General features: G+C 38.5%; 1 protein-coding gene across 2 annotated transcripts in view; it reads right to left on the bottom strand.

Annotated features, from left to right (window-relative positions):
• KIF16B (kinesin family member 16B) overlaps positions 1-23591 on the bottom strand; it is a 252959-nt gene that overhangs the window by 168398 nt on the left and 60970 nt on the right. For both annotated transcript variants that reach the window (XM_004687156.1, XM_012728321.1), the window contains exon 12: positions 21707-21766. In XM_004687156.1, coding sequence (XP_004687213.1) covers positions 21707-21766 — 60 coding nt within the window. The remainder of the gene's footprint in view (positions 1-21706; positions 21767-23591) is intronic.

The following is a 23591-nucleotide window of genomic DNA, read 5'->3' as shown; positions in this document are numbered from 1 at the left end:
ACAAAACACTTTTGTTCTAAGAGAGCCATTCACCTGCTAGCTTTCTTAAGTTATGGACACCATTACTGAAAAACATTTGGCTTAAAGCCAGCAGGAGTCCTCAGAATACAGTAAATTTGCAGTCAACAGTTGTCTTCCTATACCTTTCTCAGACCCAGAGTGAAAGAGCATATTGAAAGTTCTCCCAACGTACTAAATTCAAGACTTTATTATTTTATATATTTTTTTACATCATTCTTCCTTTTTGTACAATGTATGATTTCTCCTCTCAGGTGCAGTCCCTATAGAATTCTCACCATTTCACCTGTGCACCATCACCATAGAGAATAGTCCCTGTTCTCTTCCCTTCTGTTTTATATTCAAGACTATTTAATGTTGTTTAACCCTACTGTTTACTAGATTTAATTTAAATAGAATTATTTTCTCTCTCTCAAGGATCCATATCAACACTAGCAGAGACTGTCAAGCAATCATACAAGGACAGAGACTGTAATCCATGGAGGATTCATACTAAACATAATTGTAAATTATTAAATAACTATCAGCACACTGTGACGGAGACATGCAGGGACTAGAGGACACATTTTTGGAAATACTGGTATGGAAGGAAGTCCACTGGACTGGGAGCCATAAAAATATTTTCTGACCTTAACTTGGACAGTGATCCTCTATGAAGTCCCAAAAACCACTTAGCAAGGGAATACTATGGTCAGGCCTCAGAAACCCCCAACTATGCCATGAAAAGGTTGGATAAGATAGCTCAGAGGCTCCATTCATTTTGAACATTCTATGTCATTAATTCAATGTGAAATGAGAGAAATGAATAAGAAATTTCAATATACTACTTAGACACTTCAAAAGACATACTGATGGCTCAGATAATGAAACTAAACTGAAAAAATGTCTTCAGAATATATGTTCAGAATTTAAATTAGCTCTGAGTATTTTCCTAATGTAAAAACGAAAGAGTAAGAGCTATAAAAGGAAGTCAAGTTCACCATTATCTGACTGTTCTTTCTTCAGTTTTGGTACTTCATCCTCCTACCCTCCTGCTCCATATTTACTCAGTTTCCCAGGAAGCCCCACTTCCTAGGATAATGCATTCTGCACTCAGGGCACATGGCACCTTTATTACCAACCCAAGATTCTTAACATCAACTAAGTGCTATGACTAGTTTTAAGGTCAACTCTTCTTTGGACATCTGACTCCTCATTACCATGATGAGGTAGTGAAGTAACCCACTTCTTCAGGAAATGAGGCTTCTTAACTAGTTTAACCAAGCCCCCGTATGTGTCTCCACTAACCCTAAGACTGACTTCTGTTTGGTCTGGTGACTTATTAGCTATATGACAAAATTCTTATACCACCTTGACTTCTTATATTAGAATAGTATCTACACAGCATGATTATTACAAGATTCTAATGAATAACTGAATCTAACATGCTTAGAAGAGTACCTGGCACATAACAAGTGCTTATGGTCAAGACAGTCTTCTATTTTCCTTTTTTCTTCATGAGCAAAAACCCAGTTTATTTGTTAGCAATGGCAATGTATCCCGCTGAAGAATCTGTTTCCTAGCTAGCTTTGCTTGCTGCCAGTGGAGGCCGTGTGGCATCGTACTGCAATGAGATGGAAGTCAAAGTCGTTGAGCAGGGCTTTAAAGAAGGGTTCACTCAGCTAACATATGTCCTTTGCCTTCACCATTCCTCTTGACTAAATTTCAGATGTGATTATACAGAAAAACTATATCGACATCATGAGGGAAAGACCAAGGGAACTGAACAGACTTCAGCAGTGGTGAAGCGCTAAGTCACACAACCAGCATTCTAGTTCTCTAGTTCTCAATTAGTGGGGGGGGGGGGGGATTAACTCTTAACTAGGATAAGGCACCTTTTTCCAGTTGCTGTTATCTGCAACCAAATGTCTCTCTGATACCATTAATTTTCATTATTATTAACTGAGTACCTACAACAATTTGTGTGGTTATTTATTTAAAGTTTGGCTATCCCACCTGATGGAAAATGTCTTATTCATGTTCACAAAATATCTCTCACCAACCAAGAGTGCAAAATGTTGGATGGGTGAATGAGAACCAGTAACAGCCATCAGTTTGTCACCAGATCTTTTGTAAGAGAAAGCAAAAGATTTTTCTTCTCTCTCCCTAACTGAGCTGAATAGTCTTTAGATTATTTATAAAAGTACTCATTCAGCACTTGAAAGTTCTTTATTTACAAGTCCTTACATAATTTATGAGCCAGGAACTACCTTTAATACTTTCACAGGAAACTTATTAATCCTCCTAACAACCCAGTGTGACGGGTCCTATTATCTCCATTTCACAGACAAAGAAACTATAGCTCAGATGAGGAACTAACTAAAGCTCACAAAGGTAAATAAGTTGCAAGGTCACATAGCCAGCGACCAGCAGAACTGGGACTGGATTCCATGCTTCTGGGTTCCAGAGTCATCCTGTTACTCTTTGCTGACTCTCTATCACTAACTGTGACAGTACCTTATTCTTTCTGTTTCTAGATAAATAAAGAAACAGATAAAATTCAATCCAAATACCAACAAAACTTCTTCACTCCACAACCCAGCCAAAACCCAGGAAAAGAAAGCTGAATCTTATACCAAGACCTGAGGTTAGTTTTTGGGGTAGGCATTATCAAATGCTTGATTGGTGACAGAGAAAATAAGGATTGTATATTCTAATTTTCTTAAGAACTTCTAGAATTTAAAATGATGAAGATGCAAGGTAACGAGGAAATGACATTACAAGAAAAATCTGAAGTGGCAAGTTCTCTATAGAGCAAATCAAATTACAAAGCGCCAGAATTAAAAAATAAAAAAAATAAAAATAAAAAATAAATCCTTCAGCTATAAGGTCTTATTCAGGAACTCTGCTCTTGAAGCATCTTTAAAAAAAAAAAAAAAACAGACCTGTAAGTATGAGTAACGAACAGAAAGGTGCATTTGCATCTTAGGACAGCAATTCTGCGACCGGTTGCTAGAAGACATTACTCATACTAAATTCTTCACAATTTATCTCTCACATAGATTCAGCACCCAGAAATTGGTAACCAGACCCAAGTTCACTTAGCAATACCTGTCAAGTCCTTTCAGACAACTTCACTACCAAGGACCCTGTAATTACAGAACTTGTTTTTTCCTATCTCCAGTGACATCTAGTGCTAACAAACTAAAATGCAGCCTGCAGCACCACATTTATTCCAAGGATTATCACATTAACTTTATAAAATACGAATATGTATAGCTCTAAAATATATGACTTTTTCCATAAATGGAATGACTACTAGTCAAGTGTCTTCTAATACAAAATTAACAATACTTCATAACATTAACACATTAAGAAGATACATTGTTTGAGCTGAAGAAATTATTTTGTTCTCCTATTTTTTTTGTTTGTTTTAAACACATCCATATCACTATTTAGTAACAGCAGACTGGGATATTAAGAGATTCTGTGGTCTGTTAAATTTGACCAAAAAGCTCTCCAGCTTAATATTATAATAAATACAAGCCATTTATTAAAAACCAACTTTCAGAAATCTCTGTAGGAGAATAATTTAAATGTAGATGAAGCCCATTATAGAATGGTTTGCTGATTTAAATATGCCATGGGCTAAATCTTGTCTTCAGATTTTATATATTAAAATTATATTCTAAAAGATGCAGGCTAGCCATATTCTCTTCATCAAAGTAAAATGCCATTCCGGTACTAGAATGTAGGTCTTTGGAAACCATTTTTAAAAATATGTAAAGTAAAAATAAAGATCCCTGGATTTGGAGCAAGAAAGCAGACTCTCACCTTGTCTCTGCCTCTAGAACTTTGAGAATTAGTCACTAGGTTTTGCTAAGCTTCACCTTTCACAGGTTAAAAAAAAGATATTTAAAAAAAAAAAAAACAGTGGGAAGGGGCAAGGAAGGGTTTAGTCTAGATTCTTTCTTAGGCTCCATGTTCTGACATTCTGTTTCTATGAACAAGATGAACTTCAGGATCTCATTAAGCATTATCTTTTCTGTTTGTTTAAACCATACTCAATAACCTAGCACTTTGAGAAAGACAGCACTAAGATTCAGGGAACAAAGGAAGTGTTGGGTATACAGAAATCTTTTTTAAGATGTTTATATGTATGATTCCTGATCTGGAGCAAAGATACATTAAATTGCATACACCACTATGACCCAGCACTTTCTAAAACATAATTTAAAGATTTTTCATAAAGATCTTTACAAATCAAGTAATTTAAGTGGACCATGATGATAAAATAACGTATTTGTGAACATTCTGGTTAAATGAGATTTTTCTTCCAGAATCACCCAAACAATTTCAGATCTTTGTTTAGCTTTCAGGGAACGTTTATTAAAAAGGTTTCTATGACGGGGAAAGAGATTATTTGCAGTTTCTTACTACAATTGTTTACTACTCTCTCACTTTACAGGAAGAACTTTTAACTTACCTAAAAGAAAAGGCTATGGTTTAGAACTACTAAAAAGAGATGAGCAGAAACAAAGTACCCAGCACAATGTTCAATTCAATAAAGACTGACTGAGTGGGAAGGGTACATTTATGCACAAAGTGAACTGAATTGGAAGAAAGCTAGAGGAAGACACAGTGACAGGGGCATTAAACACTGGGACAACTCAGGTGATAACCAGATCTGAACTACCTGAACTAAAGGCTTTTGGAAAATTGGGCTAATTAAAGATGGTAACTTTTTAAACCATCAAGAAATATGAAATAGAACCACAGTGTGATACCTCTACACAGCCAACAAGAATGGCTCAGATTAGGATATGTAGCAATTGGGCCTCTCCTATATGGCAGAGGAGAATGCCATATGCCACTGGAGAAAGCTATGACTCTACTAAAAGTGAATTATAAGCCAGAAAGAAAAAGAAAAATATCAAATTGTCTCACTTATAGGAGGAATGTAGAGGAACCAAATAAAGGATCGGGGGATGGGGCGAAGTAACTATAATAAAATCAAAATCAAAATCACCAAGTAACTATAGATCAGAGACATTCTGTAGGGGAGGAGAAGAGAGAAGGACCAGGACAGGGGTGGGAAGAGCACAAAGGACTCTGGCGATGGTGCAATGGTGGTGGGAATTTCGCAGGGAAACCGTACACTGTATAAAAATGAAAGATGGGGGCCTTCCCTGGTGGCACAGCAGGTTAAAGCACAGCACTGAGAAGCTAAAGCCACTTCCACATGAGTTCGATTCCTGCCTGCCCCAGAGGTGACCACATGGCGTGGCAGACCTCTCCTGACCCGCCCGCTGCTCCCCTCAGCAGTGTACTTCATCAATCTGCCAGTTCTGTTCCCCACTCTGTCTCTGGTGAAGCCTCTCACCGCCCCTGAGCCTCTGGCCTGTACCCCAGTTCTATATGCACAAATAAATAAATCTTTAAAAAAAAAAAAAAGGATGGGGCTCTCCCTGGAGATACAACAGTTTAAAGCACTGCCATTATGAAGCTCCCCAAAGCCACTGTAAAAGAAATTCGATCCAAGGCCAGGGAACTGACCCACATGGCATGGCAGAACTCTCCTAACCCGCCCACTGCTCCCCTCAGCAGTGTATTTGAGTTGAGACACCTGTTCTGCTCCCCACTCTGTCTCTGGTGAATCTTTTCACACACCAAACTTCTGGCCTGTAGCCCTGTTCAGTAAGAATAAATAAATAAATATTTTTCAAAAAAATGAAGGCAGTCATAAATATATTTTTAAAAATAAAGGAAATGATGGAGAAGTGGTATGAAAAAAGTAAAATAAATAAACTGGAAAAAAATAAATAAAGGTGAATTATGCTTCTCTATGACCCAGCACTTCCACTCCTATATCCCCCTCAGAAATATATACATGTGTCTTCACCAAAAGACATGTATAAGAAGGTTCACAGCAGCAATGTTTTTAATAACCTCAAACAGGTATAACCTAAAATCAAAGAGCAGAATAAATAAACTGTGACGCAGTGATACAATGCAATGACAAAAATAAATACAACTGTGCAAAACCACAGATGAGTATCAACAAGAAAAAGTGACACAAATGCCCATTGTGTAATTCCATATGTGTAAAGTTTAACGGCAAGATAAACAAAGCTGTGCTTTCAGAAGCTGGACTAGACATCTCCCTAGGAGGGGATGGAACAAGTGACTACAAAAAGACACATCAGGTACCCCTAGGGACAGATAATGTTCTGTCTCTGCACATGGCTGTAGTGTACATGGCATGTTTAGTTTGTGAAAATCCATCACATGATACACTCTTGATGTGGATAAATGTTATATACATAAATGCCCTGGTTAAGAGCAGGCTCCCAGGGTGCATTCAAAGAGGAAAAGTTGTCATCTCTCTCTAAATCCCCCCCCCCAAAAAAAGTTTACCAACAGAGAACAGAAAGAAACCTTCTCTGAAGACATCCCAAGACAAAGAAAGAGGGCACAACGCCCATACCCAAGATACAGAGCTTCTGGGCAACTCCATAAAGTCTCCTGAGAAGGACCTAGTCCCTCTCAACTATAAGGAAGCTTAGAGCTCATTCTGGCCAGTCTTCTCAACTTAGGCCTGACAAACCAGAAACCAAGAAACGGTGTAATTTAGTGACACAACTAAGTGTACATAGGGAAAAATCCAAGTTTAAATGCCAAACCACCTTTGTCAATAAGACAAATAACTATAAATCATCAAGATAGTTCAAGAAAGATAATTAAATAACCACCCAATAAGGAAAATACTTTTGTCCATTTCATTCAAATGAGATGAGCAGTGAGAAGAGGTCAGCGTGTACACAGTATCCACAGAGAGAAGGGCAAGCTCAGAAAGAGCAGGAACAATCTCAGAGAAACCTAGCAGTACACATCACCAACCGCCAGCATAGTAAAGGGCAATAGGAGAGTTACACAGAAGTGAGTCTCAAATGAAGTAAAATGTTACCTATAAAGGTAGACAAGAACACATGGCTGGTTGAATACAGAGCCAAAGACATCTGAATGATGCCCTGAGAAATCATTAATGCAAGAACAAAGGCTAGTATCAAATTAGAAGGAAAAAAGAAAAAAGATAACCCAGGGAAATAACCATGGCTTGCTTAATAAAAAGACTAGAAATGAGTCAACGCAAAAGAAATGACTAAGTGAAAATTTTAAAAAAGAAATGGAATCATGATTAAAGAAAAAGCATTACCAGACATGTAAGGAAACCTGAGCCTCTTATTTCAGAAAAAGCAAATCTTGTCCTGACATTTACAGACAAACAGAGCAAATGGTGCTCAAACAGTGGTCATTATCTATTTTGGTTTCTGAAATGATGATGAGCCACCAAATTCACTGCTCATAAAAGATCGCCTGTGTGTGTTTTTGTTTGTTTGTTCTTAAGGATCACTTTGCGAGGTCACTTTTTCACATCAATCTTTATAATACAAAAAAAAGCAAAGGCGACAAGGACCAGAAAAAGACAAAATAAAATCAAGTGTACTTGGACATGAAAAAAAAAGAGGGTAGTACAGTGGCATCATGAGCACAGGCGTGGAAGCAAGACTCAAACCCTGACCTTCACTTCCTTCGTTAACTGTTTATTCTAAGAACTCAGTTTCCTAGCCATAAATTGAAAAAAGTAATACACGACCCTAGCAAGGCTACTGAGCAGAACAAATCAGTACTGTAAAACTTAAAACCTACCCCATGCATGTCGCTATTGAACACTAAGCCTTTAATTTTTACTTACTGGCTGAAACATTTTAACTATATTCAATTAAGATATTGGAAAACTTAAATATGTTTGGACATATTAAGTAGATGAGAATCTACTTCTCAACTGTAAATTTTGTAAAATTAGAACAGATCAAATATATCTAGTGGAAATTTAGCATATGAATTGAGACGCACTGTAAATGTAAAATCTGTGCCATGTCAAAGACACATTAAGAAAAAATATACAATATCCCAATAATTTTATATTGATTTTTTGAAAATGGTACTATCTTTAGTATAATGGGTATACACTAAGTAAAATGTACTGATAAAATCACTATCTGCTGTTACTTTTCAAATTTTTTAATGAAGCTTGTAGAAAACTTAAGATCCCAAATGTGGTTTTGTATTTTTACATCTCTATTAAACAATGCTGTCTTAGAACAACACCTGGCACACAGTAAGCGTGTAGTAAATATGGCCCACGATCTCTATTAATGTTATTGCTATTCATTGCTGGGTACAAGACAGTTTGGGAGGCCCAAAAGCAATTTTAAAAAAGTCTGTACCTTCTGGACCTCAGAGTCCAGAAAAATCCTAGCAAAGGGAAACCAGCTATGTTATAACAAATTTGTAGAACATGTTATTAAAAAATCAAGCTATGAAAAAAATAAACAAAATGCATAAGGAGAGAATTAAATTAATTGGAAACCTTTGAAATTGCTGTTCTAAAAAAAATCTATAAAAAATCAGATTGAATTTATGTTAGCCACTCAAACTAGAGTCAGGCAAAAATAGAAAAAACAAACATTACACAAGGAACACTCAGACAAACATCTGCTGTTTATCAATATGGTTTTGCTCCTGCTGGGTTTAGACCTGATCACCGGAACAGGGGGTCTCGCCTTGCTTCCTAGGCCTACCCCATGCTAAGAGCCAGCTGGATGGAGACTTGTTTATGGATAATAACTATGGTCATAAATTGGGCAGAGTTGGGCAGGAGAAAAGCAAGTCAGGGTCAACCCAAGAGGAGAGCCAGAAAAGGGAGGAGAGTAAAAGTAAAAACTCAGTACAGTTTTAATGTGTTCACAGGAGCTATTCACAATAAATAAAAACTTAATATAATAACTCAAGTAGGAAAAAAGTGTGGCATAATCACATCAAAAGAAACTACTGCTAAACCCAGCCTGGATGATTCTTAAGGACAAAAAGCTGTGTGATAAGAAGAGAGAAACAAAAATAGAATATATTGTGTGATTCCATTTGTGTGAAGTTCAACAACAGATGAAAGACACATAAGTAGCAGATAAATAGATGTCAGAACAGTACTGACCTCAGAGAGAGGGGACAAGAAGTAACTGAGAAAGATCAAGAGCTGCCCTCTGGGGATAAGGAAATGTTCCTCACTTAGGCCTGGGTATACAAAGATAAAAACTTATAGCTGTGAACTTCAGATTTGTACTCTGTGCATGATGAACCTCTATTAAACAAAACAATATTTTTAAAGGGTCCCAAAATAATTCTGAATGGAAACCATTTCTGGATGGAAAATCAGCTTTCTATGATGGGCAGAGCGTCATTTAAGTTGCTCTGGATGCAAACTGGACTTAGCAATTTATAGAAGTGTCATAGCAAGTTCTGTTCCTAGGTTTCAGTCAAATATGCTAAAGAATGCCAGTAAAATGTTTTACTTTAATGGAAAAGACAAGAAAAGGTTAAGTAGAGCATATTAATAAAAAGTGTATTGGATCTAGGAAAAAAGTGACCATCTTCAGTAATGTCTGTGCTGCTAGATTCTTTCAAGGGCAAATCACAACTCTTTGGAACTAGCTGCTCTCACAAACATAGACAACTTGTGCAGTAAGGCTGCTTTTAGCTGGCAAAAGTAAAGTATTACATAAGATGTTAAAGATTTATAGCCATCTCTCCCCTGCCCCCTGCAAGCATCAGAATATTCTGGTAATAAACATCCACATTCCACCTAGGCCCATATTTCTTCTTCAGTAGATGCCCACTTGCTAATTATACTGTCTTACAGATATACACCATCACTTTTGTTAAGAGATTTGGAGCTCTGCTGCCTGGAGTTGAGAGAAACTGCTGTCATCCCTAAATAATGTAAAGGCAAAATGAACCACGATGCTACGGAAAAGTAATCTCTTAAAACCTGCTGTTGTGTTACAAAGGGAGGGCAATGCCAAGTCGCTGCTCATAGTAACCGTTGCTAGGTAGGCTGGGCTGGGGAAGGGGTCAATTAGAGATTAAGCCAAATTCAAAACTATATATGAAAAGATGGAGGACAGACCCACATTTACAGCTCATCTAAAACTAGGTAATCAATCTAAAAGAGAAAAGGAAAGTGTGTTTCAATACATGGGATTCACTGTGTGCCATTTTTCAATCCTAACACCAGAAAAGAGTAATTTCTCCTGGACAGAATAGTCTCACCACAGTACAGAAATACAATTGGCCCCTTCACATAAGTTTCCAGCAGAATATGGATTTCTGGATCAGAAAGGAGGTATTCAAAACTATTTCCTTTTGAGAAATAAAAGGCTGTTTCAACTAATTTACATGTATGTCCTGCTTGCCTTATCCTACGCTACTATAGATGACCAGGTTCTAGGTCTGTGGGGAAAATGTGTACAGTGTCCCAAGATCCACCTGCTTTCCCAGCCCCAATGCACAGCAGCTGTGGGGAAATGGGCCTGCTCCCACTCCAGCTCCAAAGGCAAGTCCTAGTTCATTTTGACCAACCAGGGTAATTCATTCCCTTATCAAAGTGACTGGTTTATGGATCCCATAACCCAGACCTATATCAGTCAGCACATAGTATCTCCCTAGCCCCAGTAATTGGTTCACAGTGCAAAGCATAGAATTCTGCTGGAGGCTCTGAAACCCAGACTCTGAATTTAGATGGTGTGGTAGGTGTTTATAAAGCTATAGACTACTAATAGCACGCTACCTTCTGAAAGCAAAATAGCTAAAAAATAAGTCAATACACCAAAAGAGACAAAACCAAGAACAGACCCCCTAAGGTACCACAGTCTGGATGTTCATTGCTGGCAAATTAAACACTTAAGAGGTAAGGGGTAGTAAAAAGAAACTAGGTTTATTCAGGAACCAGCAACCAGGGGAAATAGCAGGCTATTCTCACAAAGGTCCCCGGCATCTCTCAAGTTGACCAGGAAGTTTAAAGGGACAGGGATTGTATGGGGGTCAGTTTGTTTTATTTTGATGTTATTTTGACTCATGGAGAGCACCACTCCTCAAGGTCAAGGGTCAGTGACTCGCTACAGAAGTTGCCCATCTTAGTTTCAGTCAGTTTTGCCTGGGTCTCTCGTCTGTCTGTTCAGGGGCAGAATTGAGAACTTGTGGTTACTGGTCCAGTGACATCTCCAGAACATCACTCTTCTGGAAGCTAAGACCCCATACTACGTGTTAAAAGTGTCTTAGAAGCGATGTCATGTTATATCTGCATAAAACTATGCTTTTAAAAATTTTTGTATACATCATTTTTTTTCCTGCCCAAATGATTAAGAAACACATGACTGCCAACCTATTTATAAAGTATAAGAGGATGAACTTGAAGAAAATAAGAAATACCTGAACATCATTGTAATGATTACAATGCTAACTATGTGCTGGATTCCTGTCTGAACACGTCACGTGTGCTCATGTCTCACCTTACAGAATACTTTCATGTGTGCATCCCACAGAGAGGTTCTGAGAGACAGAACGATCAGTGTGAGCAAGGTCAGAATACAGACAACAGTCAGGCATTCCCAGTCAGATGGTTAGACAGGCACTCCCTCACTCCCAGGCTCACTGTTAGGCCTCTATCATCCATTCTTTCCACACTTCCAACTCTTAGAATGCCTGCAAAGTGAGTTAAATATGTTCCTGGGTGACATGAACAATAACTGAGCTGTAACAGTAACTAAACCAAGCACCTACAGTTTAGCACACCTAGTAAGTTCAGATGTCCATAAAGCATACTTCCATATAACCAGGCAATCTTTTCCGCCCTGACTGTGGCAATAAATATGCAGTAAGAAGCCGTCAATGCACATGCCTCACTACAAAACATCAGAAGGAAAATCCCATTTGTATTCAAAATAATTTACTGCATGGCACCAACATTTAATAGGGTGTATTTGACTTACTTCTGAGCCTTTGCTCCAGAAACGTTATTCAAAAGTAAGAACCAACCTATACTTGCAATACCTTTATTTATGGGCCATCCCCTCAAGATGAAAACTGCCATGGAAAATATGGCAGGTTTGGCATTATTAGAAACACCAGAGCCAGCTATGCAAATAGCTCAGCTTAGCCTCTGACCCTGACAAGCTCTTCACCCCACCTCCAGTGCTATTGCACGGACAGTCATCCTTCCCCACCAATGAATTATCAAGCCCCAGTTTGAGAGACTTATGAACTTTGTTTATTCCTTTCCCTTTATTTTTAAAAAGTTTCTAAAACTTAGATAAGGGAGACACCCAGTTTGATGGAAATTAACAACATCTAACTTGAATGAGAAGCCACCAAACTGCCTATTATATAAAATACAGTAATATCATTTTTGCTTCAGATAAGGAGTCAAGGAGATAGTACACGTGAAGGCATTAAATAAAGGCAAAAGACTACGCATAGAGGGTGCTGAAGATGGCTTTTGTTCAAAGAGTCAAAAATGCCAGCATTAGTCCACAGGGAGACAAGGAATTTCCCACAGTGCTCTCTGACTTATATTTATTGCAGTCCCCTCTCCTTTCAATAACCTCTTGTATGGATATATAGGAACTCATAACAGCTAGAAATCAATGGGGCCAGTTGGGAAGGCAAAGAGAGAAGGAAGATAGAATAAAAGATGCCTGCGACTGAAGCTGTCTCAAGCATGGAAAGAATCGTAGCTTTCCCAAGTGCCCATGCTCTTAGGTAATTCTCTCACACCTAACTCTGGAGTTAGCCCTATGACTAGCTTTATCCAATGGCACATTAGCACATGAGAGAAGATTTGAAAATTGTATCAAAAGTGGGGCTTATCCTCTCTTGGTCTTCCTGGGGCCCTTTCTTTCACTGTCTAAAGAAAAGAGACCCCAGACCAAGTTATCCCCACATGACATGGAATCAACCATCAGACCATGTGCACGAGGCCATCCTGGACCATGGTATGGCCTGGCAGCAAAATCATAGAAATCAATAGTGGACTGTTTAAGACACTGGGTTTAAGGCAAACTGTTAAACTGTTAAACTGCAGAGGGACACAGCTGAATTTAAGAATTATTCATTAAGTGGTTCCTACTTAAAAAGTAGGACACTAGAATTTACAAAATATACAGAAAATATACAAAAAATGCTCCCTGACCTCAGGGGTTTATAATTTAACAGAAGAAATGAGGAGCATATGGATCACCACAGTGCACAGAAAGGTCTAGCCATGACCCCCTCTCATCTTCCGGAGCATCTCATCTTCTGTTCACATCTCAGGAACTCAGTCCCCCCAATAATACACCACTAACATACAACTGCTTGGGGCCTTGATACCATCCTTTGTCAGTGTTCAGAACTACTGGGCAGTGAACAAGATAGAAAGAAAATTGTCCTCATGGAGTTTCCAAGCCAGTGGATATAAATAAATCTTGAAATCTATAGGGATTTTCAAAGGGCTACAGATAAAAATAGATATAGTAATCATTTAACATAAGTTATTTTTTAAGTACACTTAAATAGTAAAACAATGAAACTGGGGGAAAAATAAGACTTCTTTGATATGATCTAAGGCCTCAATCATCACACCATCTGATAGGCAAACTACTGTTTTATTAACAAATGTATACTTAAAAGGACTAGATTATGGGAACTTTATTTAAAAAATTACCAATTGCATGGGAAAGTTTTCTAGCACAAGGATATAATCTCAGCGAGAGACAGGGGTTTTTGCTTTGCTTACTGGATATACCTGATGTTTAGAACTATGTAAACTATGTATAACACATAAGATGCAATGCATCAAATGTTTTTAATAAAGGAGAAAAGACAGCTGAATGGGCAGATGGATAGGTGAGTGATCGGTAGATGGACGGGAGAGATAGAATAAGGTGATCTGGGCAAGCCATTACAGAGGGGGTATTTTTGAACTCACAGTAATGCTAGAAACTTCTTGATCAATATAAGGCAGCAATTCTCTCTTATTTGAATATCAGTTTGTCAAAAGGATACTCAATACCTTTGTACTTTCTCTGCCAAAAAAGCTTTCAAATGTTTGAAAAATATGTTTTTTAAAGTTACACAAAGGAAGCTCACAAAGCAGTCACTGTTCTACTAGTGATGTGACCTGCAGAAGGACAGCACTAATAAGCAGGTGTGGAGTTGGAATGACTCTTTACAATGAAAATCAAAAAGGAAAGAGCACTGAATTCAGAAATTCTTCCTGTAGCCAATTTCTGTTTGAATGAACACTGAAAAGTCAATGTAGTCAAATGAACTCTAGAGACATTGTATATTTAAAAAGGCAATAACTAACTGTAAACTGTGACTGTCTAAGATAGAATTTTGAATCATTAAATGGCCAAATGACACATGGCTGAAAGAGATGTCTCCTAAATTTGGGAAAAATTAATGCCTATAATAAAATTTTATTTTAGAATCACCTTGGATTTCATCTTCATATTATGAAGAGATCAAGAATAACTGCATCTCAAGAAGAAACAGGTCAAAAAATGTCATCTCTCTCATGCTTGTAGGTTATCTAGAAACCAGAATATTTAGTGCCCTGGACAGCAGGAATCCAGAGACCTGGCCATACCACAATCCTGCTGTGAAAACCCCAGTTATAAGGGCTCCTTCCAAATTCATCACACTCCCCAATACATGTCTTTTCCACAAAATCAAAAACTGCAGAGAGCCCAGAAAAAAAATATACTTTATAGGTTACTATAACCTTGTAGAAACAAAAGTTCAGCTGATAGCTTCTATCATAAAACAGAAATAAGTTGGTCTGAAGTATACTATTCCATGAAATTTAAGCTCTGGAAATCTTAAAATAGTAAAGGATTCCAACTTCACCATATTTCTTATTAGTCAAAACATTCTGAAAGGATAAAATATTTTTCTTCCATTGATGTGTTATCCACTCCTGTCTTCTTCCATTCCCCAAAGATGGATTATTAAAATACCAGCGCAATTTAAACTTAAACCACTAGTATTAGGATCTCATCATCACATAAACTCAAATGCACTCCATGCTCCAAATTCATCGTTTAATATAGGAGCCAAATGTGATATTATTGATGTCTGAAAAAAAAATTTTAATTCCACTTACACTCCTACAAATCACACAGTTTCCAAGGACAAGCCTCTGCGTCTACAGTTCTGGCATGAGCAGCTGCTTCCTCAACCCTACACCCTCCTGCCATACCCATCAATGTCCTGTGCAGGGTAGGCAGGGCTTTCTAGGATCTAGTCCAGAGTCAGTCAGACACTGGAGTTTTCAAATAATGTTCTCAACAAGAAAGAGACCCTATGTACTAAAAATGAAAAGAATAGCCAGTCTGGAGGGATTCGAACAGAGAGCATACTCAAGCCACAAGCAGCTCTTTGCGGTTCAGCTCTGGACAGACACAGCTCAGTCAACTCTCCCTTCTGTCACGCCATCTGTCAGACACTTGAGAGGTTTCTGCTGCAATCCAAACTGTCTGTGATTTATTCCGAAGCAGTGAGCTCAAGGAGTTATTTGGAAGTCAGACAACATATCTTATAACCATTTATAAAATGCCAGAACTGAGAAAACAGAATGTATACAAAACAGACAAATCAAAAAGGTACACAAAGGGCTGGAGGGAGAAAAAAGGAAGTGGACATAGAATTTGGGGACACCTCATTACTTGAAAAATTTCATCAGCAGGAAAATGCACAGGATTATACAAAGCCAGGCCAAGAGATACACAGGAGAAATATTAAGTAGTCACTTTAGAAACCACTTCAAACACTAAGCCGTCAGCATAACAGCATAGCTATGCAAAAGGAGAACCAATGCTAAGGCGCCAGGAATGCACTGCTCCCCAGCTTGCAAGGCACTGGATTTACCACCATATTAAGTTCCAAGTCCCAAGAGAAGTAGGGGAATTTAAGGGTCAGGATGAAAACCTTTTGGGGCAGCATTCTAAAAGATTAGGAAAAGAGACCAAATTAAGGCCGAGTACGTTAGTGCACTGGTGATACTGAGAAGTCGGCAAGCAAAAACATATCAAGAGACAGGGACATAAAGTTGACTTTGGTAACATGTTGCCTAACCAACAAAATAGAAGCTACTACAGTGTTTAAATTCCAGGGGCTTTAACATAGGAAAGAGGCGGGAAGGCATCAATGATGGCAGGGTCACCCACAAAACAACAACAGCAAAGGAGCCAGAACCAGTCCTAGGCACGAAGGGTAAGCAAGAAGGTATTTCTGGAAAGCAGGGCCATGTCACCTGATAGGATTGCTCTTGGGAGGGGTCATGTGGATGCTGCTGGAGTTGGAGTGAGGGTCTAGGTTCTCCCTCCAGTATCCCATAGCAGGTTCACAGGAACCCTGAACAGGCAGCCCACAGAAATCAGCTCCCCACATTTTAAGACAGAATAGGAGGGGGGGAATAGATCTGAGGGCAAAAAAGCCCAAACGGTGCCACCCTTCCTTGGGTTTTCTAATTCAGCACCCAGACTTTAAGGTGCAAAGACACATCACCTGGTCATCTTATTAAAGTGCAGGTGTTCGCTCTACATGTGCTGACTCAGGGTGTCTGCAGTGAGGCCTGAGAACCTGCATTTCCAAGAAGCTCCCAGATGATCCAGATGCTGTTGTGCAAGAGCTACACTGTGAAAGGCAAAAATCTGACTGGGCCAGTGAAAGACTGGACTATTATCAAAGGGAATTTAGCTACATTCCTACCAAAAATACAAGATATATATATATTTTTTTTTTGAAAGGCTATATATATAGCCTTTCAAAATAGGAAGGCGAATGAAGAATACACAGGTAGTAGCATTACCTGGGGTGACTGTTGTCTGTACAACAACTCATGTTCCTTTTAACACCAGATTTGTATGGTTCAAGGTTGTTATGGCTTAAATTATATGTAGTGGGCCCTCCTTGGTGGCACAGTGGGTTAAAGCACAGCACTGAGAAGCTTAAGCCACTTCAGCATGAGTTCGATCCCCGCTCATCCTGGAGCTGACCCACATGGCGTGGCAGACCTCTCCTGAACTGCCTGCTGCTCCCCTCAGCAGTGTACTTCATCAGTCAGCCTGTTCTGCTCCCCACTCTGTCTCTGGTGAATCCTCTCACCACCCTTACACCTCTGGCCTGTACCCCAATTCTGTATGCACAAATAAATAAATCTTTTAAATAAATAAATAAATTATATGTAGTCCCTGAAATTCCTATGCTGGAGCCCTAACCCAGCTACCTCAGAATGGAACTGTGTTTGGAGATAGGGCTTTTAAAGTGGTCATCAAGTTAAAACTTCAGGGTAGGTCCTAGTTCAACGTGGCAGGTTCCCTTGAAAGATCAGGACACACAGAGGGTGACCAGGGAAGTAGGTCCACAGAGAAAAGGTCTTGTGAGGGCTCAGAGAAAAGGAAGTGATCAATCAATCATGAGATAAGCCCCGCAAGAAACCAACCCTGCCAAAATCCCAATCTTAACATGTCCGGCCTCCAGAACTGTGAGAAAAAAAATGTCTACTGTTGGAGCCACCCACTCTGAGACCTTGACAGGAAATTAGCAAGAAAGATGCTGTTTTTGTTTCTCTATACCACTTTAATGTTTTCCTTGCATGCCTCCTTGGTAAGAAGCAAAGTCCCAGGATCTGGTGCACAGAGTAAGAGACAGTCCTTGCTCAGATACTGATCCTGGTCAAAAAGGCAAACTCAGAGTCAGAGGAGTACTGTGACAGAAGTTAAATCAAATGTTACAGAAGAAACAAATTCACTCTACCTGGGAACTCAGAGCAGAGAGTGATGAGGGTGAGCTTCAGAATGGATTATGACAGGTTTACAGAGAGGAAGCATTTTGAATGAGGGAGTAATACAGGTCAGACCAAGAGACATCAGGAAATCCCATGTTCAGGTGTGTGCGGGGTGGAGTGAAATATCTGACAGAGTGGAATGGGGCTGCTGGGATAGGACACATGAAACAGAGGGTACTCACTACATCTGAGGGTCACGGGAGGGAGTTTAGACTTTAATTTCTAGGAAATGAAAATGAGAAAGGTAGAGTAAGTGACAAGATATAAGATATAGTCAATTACATCTCTCCAAGATAAACATATTTTCTACTGTATTAGCTACTTTCCAAATTGCTGTGAACATTTTTATATGTGTGTTACATTTATTATATATATTATATATAGCATATCTGTTACATGTATCACATATGTATGTGTGGGTGTGTGCGTGTATATATATATAATAACATGCTATTATTATGACCCCCCTGCTATCCTGGATATAAAGAAGAGGTTGCCATCCACTGTGATTTCCAGGTTGGAACCTAGGATATGTGACAGTTGTGATGAAGTGTTATAACCCAAGAAGTCAAAAAAGGACTGAAGTATCTAAGATCCCAAGAGTGAACCGCAGGGACCAGACTTTATCCCCACAGTGCCATCAGCTTTGCTGAAAACAGCAGCTTTTTGTCAGAGCATGCATCTACCCTGGGCATTTCACTCTCCCCAGCCCCACTTGACAAGATCTAGAATCCAATCATCCAAAGGGAGAAAAGCCACAGACTACACCAAGAAGGAGGGAGCAAAGTTAGTTGTGATCCTGTGAGCAACTAAGAGCTCAGGAAATTCTTATTTCCTGGGAGATTAACTTTCAAAAGTAGAAGTGCCTTAGTCCTCCCTTCAAACACCACCCAGGAATCTCTTCTGGAAAAAAATCTTGTTAATTTAGTTGGGCAAGAAAAAGCAACAAGGCAGACTGGCTCTCACTGTACCAATAAACACCAAAACACATGCATTACATGTGTTATAAATGGTCCTCATATTTCCATTCAGTTCCCTCAGTGTTTTAGCTCTATTCAGTCTTCTCCCCAAATGTCTCTCTGTGGAAGTGTAGGATTTGGTACTTAGCAGGGATAACTGGCAATCTTACAGAGTCATCACTGGATCCTACTGATGAGATAATCCTGGGAACTTATTGCTTCTACAAAATGTACAAATTCACTAGAAGAGCAAGTTCCCAGAATTTAAAGATTCAAATTTTAAGATGGTCATGTGTAGACTAGACCACAAATCACAAGGTAGGAAAATACATTGACATTTGTATGGTCTTATTGTAGATGAAATAACTCTTCCCTCACTGACTTTAAGTTCAGTCAAGAGACTTGCCTCAGTCAATGGGATACTAGCAGACATGATCCAAGCAGAATCTTGAAATGTGCTTACATGACTAGCCTGCCAACTTGTCTCTTGGCCAAGACTATGAGTAGACAATGACCCCGACAACCAACTGATCCAGGAGGATGAGTGACGAGGTGCAGACCTGAGCACAAGCCCAACCAAACCAGACTAAGCCAGTCCACCCTATTCCAAGTCAATCTACACTCATGAGGGAAAATACATGTTGCTTTAAACCACTGGGTTGGAGTGGGCTTTATGCCACATTATTGAAACAATAGCCACTGACAGAACAGTAAGACGGCAGAAACAGGGACAAGATTATGCAAACACACCAACACAAGCTCAGCAAGTAACCATTTCCCTAACAATTTCCAAAGAGTCTTTTTAAAAGGATTGGAGTGGTCTTAGTCTTCACTTCAACACCAAGACACTGTCACACTATCTTCCCATAAGAAACAAAGATAGAACTTAAAGTATCAAACATAAGCAGAAAATGACTAGAGATTTAAAGCACAAAGACACAGAAACCAGCAGAGAAACCTAAAATGAGCTTGCAAGGTCAAAAGAAGGGAAATTTTTGAATTATTAGCCTTTCTTATAACCTTAACACCTAGCACAGATCACATTTCTATTTTTCTCATCTGGGAAGTTGCAAAAAATAAAAATAATAAGACTTATGAAAAATGGAATTGGAATCGGAAGAAGATTTAGCTTCAGGGCCCGCAATCACTTATGAGAAAAAGTTCATGGGTTCACCATGGTGACTCTCAGTGTGAAAATCTTTGTAGGGATGTTATAAGTCCCTACTACAGTGGAAGAGCTGAGGGTAAAATATTTCAATTTATTGCTGCATTGCCCCCTGGGCTAACAGATACTACATATACTGACTTTCTAAAAAAAAAAAAAAAAAAAGAAAGAAAAGAAAAAAAAAAAACTACCCATGTTCTGTTTTCCTTAAATGGAGAATTTTGTCCTCTTTCTTTGGCAAATTTAGTGTCCCTTGTACCATGGAATGTACAAGTGACTTTTCCATAAGTCAGGGACTGCCAACGCTGCTTCTTAAAGTTTATATAACTCAAACAATGAAAAATACACAGATCTTTGATCATGCTTATTCCCTACCTAACTGTTCCAAAGTGGAAGAGAGGTCTTTGCTCAGCTTTCTGTATAAAAATCCCTCAACAAATGAACTATCTCAAAATAATACATCATCATCATCAAGAGGAGAGGAAAAAATCTCCACACAAATACCCTTCATTACTACTGCAGTGCTTTCCGTCACTGGAGAGAATGTCTCTATGGTCAATCACAATTTACCACCATAGTGACATCTTTCACCTTGTGAGAGGCTGACTTTTTAACCCTGGGAGTAGACCAAGTTACATAATAGTATAAGGAGAACTCTCCATGTTACTGAACTGACCCAGGACTCAGGTTGTTAGACAAAACTCAGTGGTTAACCTAGGCCTTCAAAAGTTTACCCCATAGAATGATTATTATACGCCCCATTTTTACATGAAGGGGATGCAAGTTAAATTTCTGCCAAGAGATGCAGTTGATCTCCCATTCTAGCCTCACCAAAATTACAAGATTTTCATCCTGTAGACAGTTTTACCTCAACAGACTTCAAAAACAAGCCTAGAACTCAGCAGCCTCTAGATCACCTTCTCTCATGTATAAAGTAAGAGAGATGCCAGACCCTCCCTAAGCACAGCACTAAGAAGTTAAAGCCTCTTCAGCATGAGTTCAATCCCCATCCCAGAGGTGATCCACATGGCATGGCAGACCTCTCCTGACCTGCCCACTGCCCCCCCTCAGCAGTATACTTCGTTGATCACCTGTTCTGTCCCCACTCTGTCTCTGCTGAATCCTCTCACTGCTCCTGCACCTCTGACCTGTACCCCAGTTCTGTATGTATAAATAAATAAATCTAAAAAAAAGTTTAAAAAAATAAGAGATGCCATCAAAGCACAAAATTCAAGTCTGAACCTGAAGCCTGGAATGGCTCACCTTCATTAGATAGCACATGTTTTCTACCGATTGAGCAAAAAAAATAAGAACACAAATAAACATGTATATTGAGGCATAGACTCTCAAAACTGAAAGCCATTACTGACTTTTTACAATAAATGTTACCAGAAATGCAGAAATGTTATCAATTTTTAAAGTCAAAGAAAAAGCTACCATAGCAATTAAGTATTCTAGAAATTTCTGCAATCTAGTCATGCTATGCAAATATATATATTACAATATTTATATGCAGTTTTTTTTTTCCACTTTTATATTGGGATTAACAAAAGGAGAAAGCAAGATGGGTGTTCTCAAATACTAAATGGAGTTTAATATGTACTGAGTTTAAAATAGATAAATTCCACAAGTAAACAATTTAAGAATCAGCAGGACATAGCCTTAATGTTGAAAAGTCTTGTTCCGTTTCTTCAAAATCAAAATACAACCTCACCTCCCTCCCAAAAAATCACTAATTGATTCTACTTATCTTACCTTGAGCAAAGCACACAATAGTTCCTATTTGAAGGAGAAACTAAAAAGTTTTGCCTATTTAAGATGACAGAGTAAAGATCAAGGCTTTTTTATATTCCTTACTTTCAATATATTTTGTGTTTCATTCCATTTGTTTGTCCATTCCTTGGTCAATTCTTGAACCTAAAAAAAATACATAAATAAGAGCTCCATTAAAAAAAAAAAGTATTGTGATTTTCTTCTAGGACATTTCTATATGGCTTATGGAAGGATATATTATATTTTTTTCATTATATAGTAATTTCTATCACTGAAAGGACCATCACTAAATATAAATCAAGCAAGCTGATCTCATCCTACAAAAAAAATTACCACAAAGGTACCAAAAAAAAAAAAAACTGTCAAGTTACCTAAAGTTTTATAACAGTCTTTTTCATGGTAAACATAGGTAAGAGACGCTCCCTTAGATATTAAGGAAGATTGCAAGTTCAAGGATGGCAATATCCTATTAAGTGGGTTCATCTTTCACAACTATATTTTAGGTCCTTAGTAATAGTGATTTCTTTTTCTTTCTAATTAGATGTAGTGATAAAATCACCTTGGATGCTTGCAGTTTTCTTTTTGAAGATAAGCTGCATTTATGGCTAATTACTATGGTTTATAAATCTCATTCTGTCTTTAAGGGGGGAATAAAAATTATTCTTTAATTGACTGTTTTAGTAAAAGTCTGTTGATAAAAATCAGTTTCTTTCCAGTCTGCTGTAACTTAAGGAAGAAAATGCTACCAAGTGATGAACATAATTCAGCTGGAGATTATTTCTCAAAGTTAATGAAAATGTCTGTTAGTTTTATAATTTTTCTTTTTAATGACCATCATGAGCACTTCAGTAAGAAGCAGCAAATAGTTCCTGTTCACGAAGTAGGGGGGAAATAAAGCATAAAAAAATGTGTTCTGTAACAAGGAATATATCTATGGCAGAGTCACTTTCCAGAGGTAGGGAGAAGAAAGAACTCAACATTTTCCTCCCTTTTCCTGTCTGCTCTTTAGCATTTCTGCCACCTCCCTGGTCCAATTGCAGACTCCATCCCCTTTAAACCTGATGTTTTTTTCCACTAGTAAGTTATCCTTTTTTAAGAGGTCACAATTAATGCACAGAATAAGTATGCTTGTGTATTCCCTGTTAAGAATAAGATACTTTCCCCATAACACAGCACAGTAACTGAAAGAGTATTCATGTCAGCATTTGTTACTGACAAGAAATGGAGGAACTAACGGGATGATTTAGCAAAGAAGAAACCCAAAATATTTCTCACTCACCTATAGTCAATTGTTCAGTGGACATTAACTTTACTCTTCAATTAACCTCAAAGTAGACTGCAGGGTTTTAAATTAAAATACTTTCTGAGGGCCCTCCCTGGTAGTGCAGCAGGTTAAAGCACTGCACTAAGAGCATGAGTTCGATCCCCGCCTGCCCCGGAGGAGATCCACATGGTGAGGCAGACTTCTCCTGACCCGCCCACTGCTCCCCTCAGCAGAGTACTTAGTCAATCTGCCTGTTCTGCTCCCCACTCTGTCCCTGGGGAATCCTCTCACCCTCCACATCTCTGGCCTGCACCCCAGTTGTGTACAAATAAATAAATAAATCTTTTTAAAAAATTACTTTCTGATATTATTAGTATCAGAATCAATCACATTCTCAGTTATGAACAAAAGAAACAGACTGATCCTCTCTAGCTCTGTCACTTTTGAATAACTGGTGAGACTGCCCAGTTCCCCCTGGAGCCCAACTCACATGGCTACCAGCTTTTGGGAAATTTTCAAAAGGGAAGTTTCTCCCCTACAGAAGAGGAAAAGATCAGTATTGGATGGGCTAACTTATAATAATCACTTAATAGATCTTCATTGGCAATACATCTAAGAAACAAAAACCACCCAACAATAAATGCTTCATTATTTCACTACAGATATAATCTCCCTGAAAACATGCAAGCCAATCAATTTTCTTCA

Source organism: Condylura cristata, unplaced genomic scaffold (genome assembly GCF_000260355.1).
Source record: "Condylura cristata isolate star-nosed mole 26May11 unplaced genomic scaffold, ConCri1.0 scaffold00022, whole genome shotgun sequence".
NCBI classification, from domain to species: Eukaryota; Metazoa; Chordata; class Mammalia; order Eulipotyphla; family Talpidae; genus Condylura; species Condylura cristata.
The sequence above is the reverse complement of the archived record's forward strand: the minus strand, read 5'-3'. Positions and strand labels throughout refer to the sequence as shown.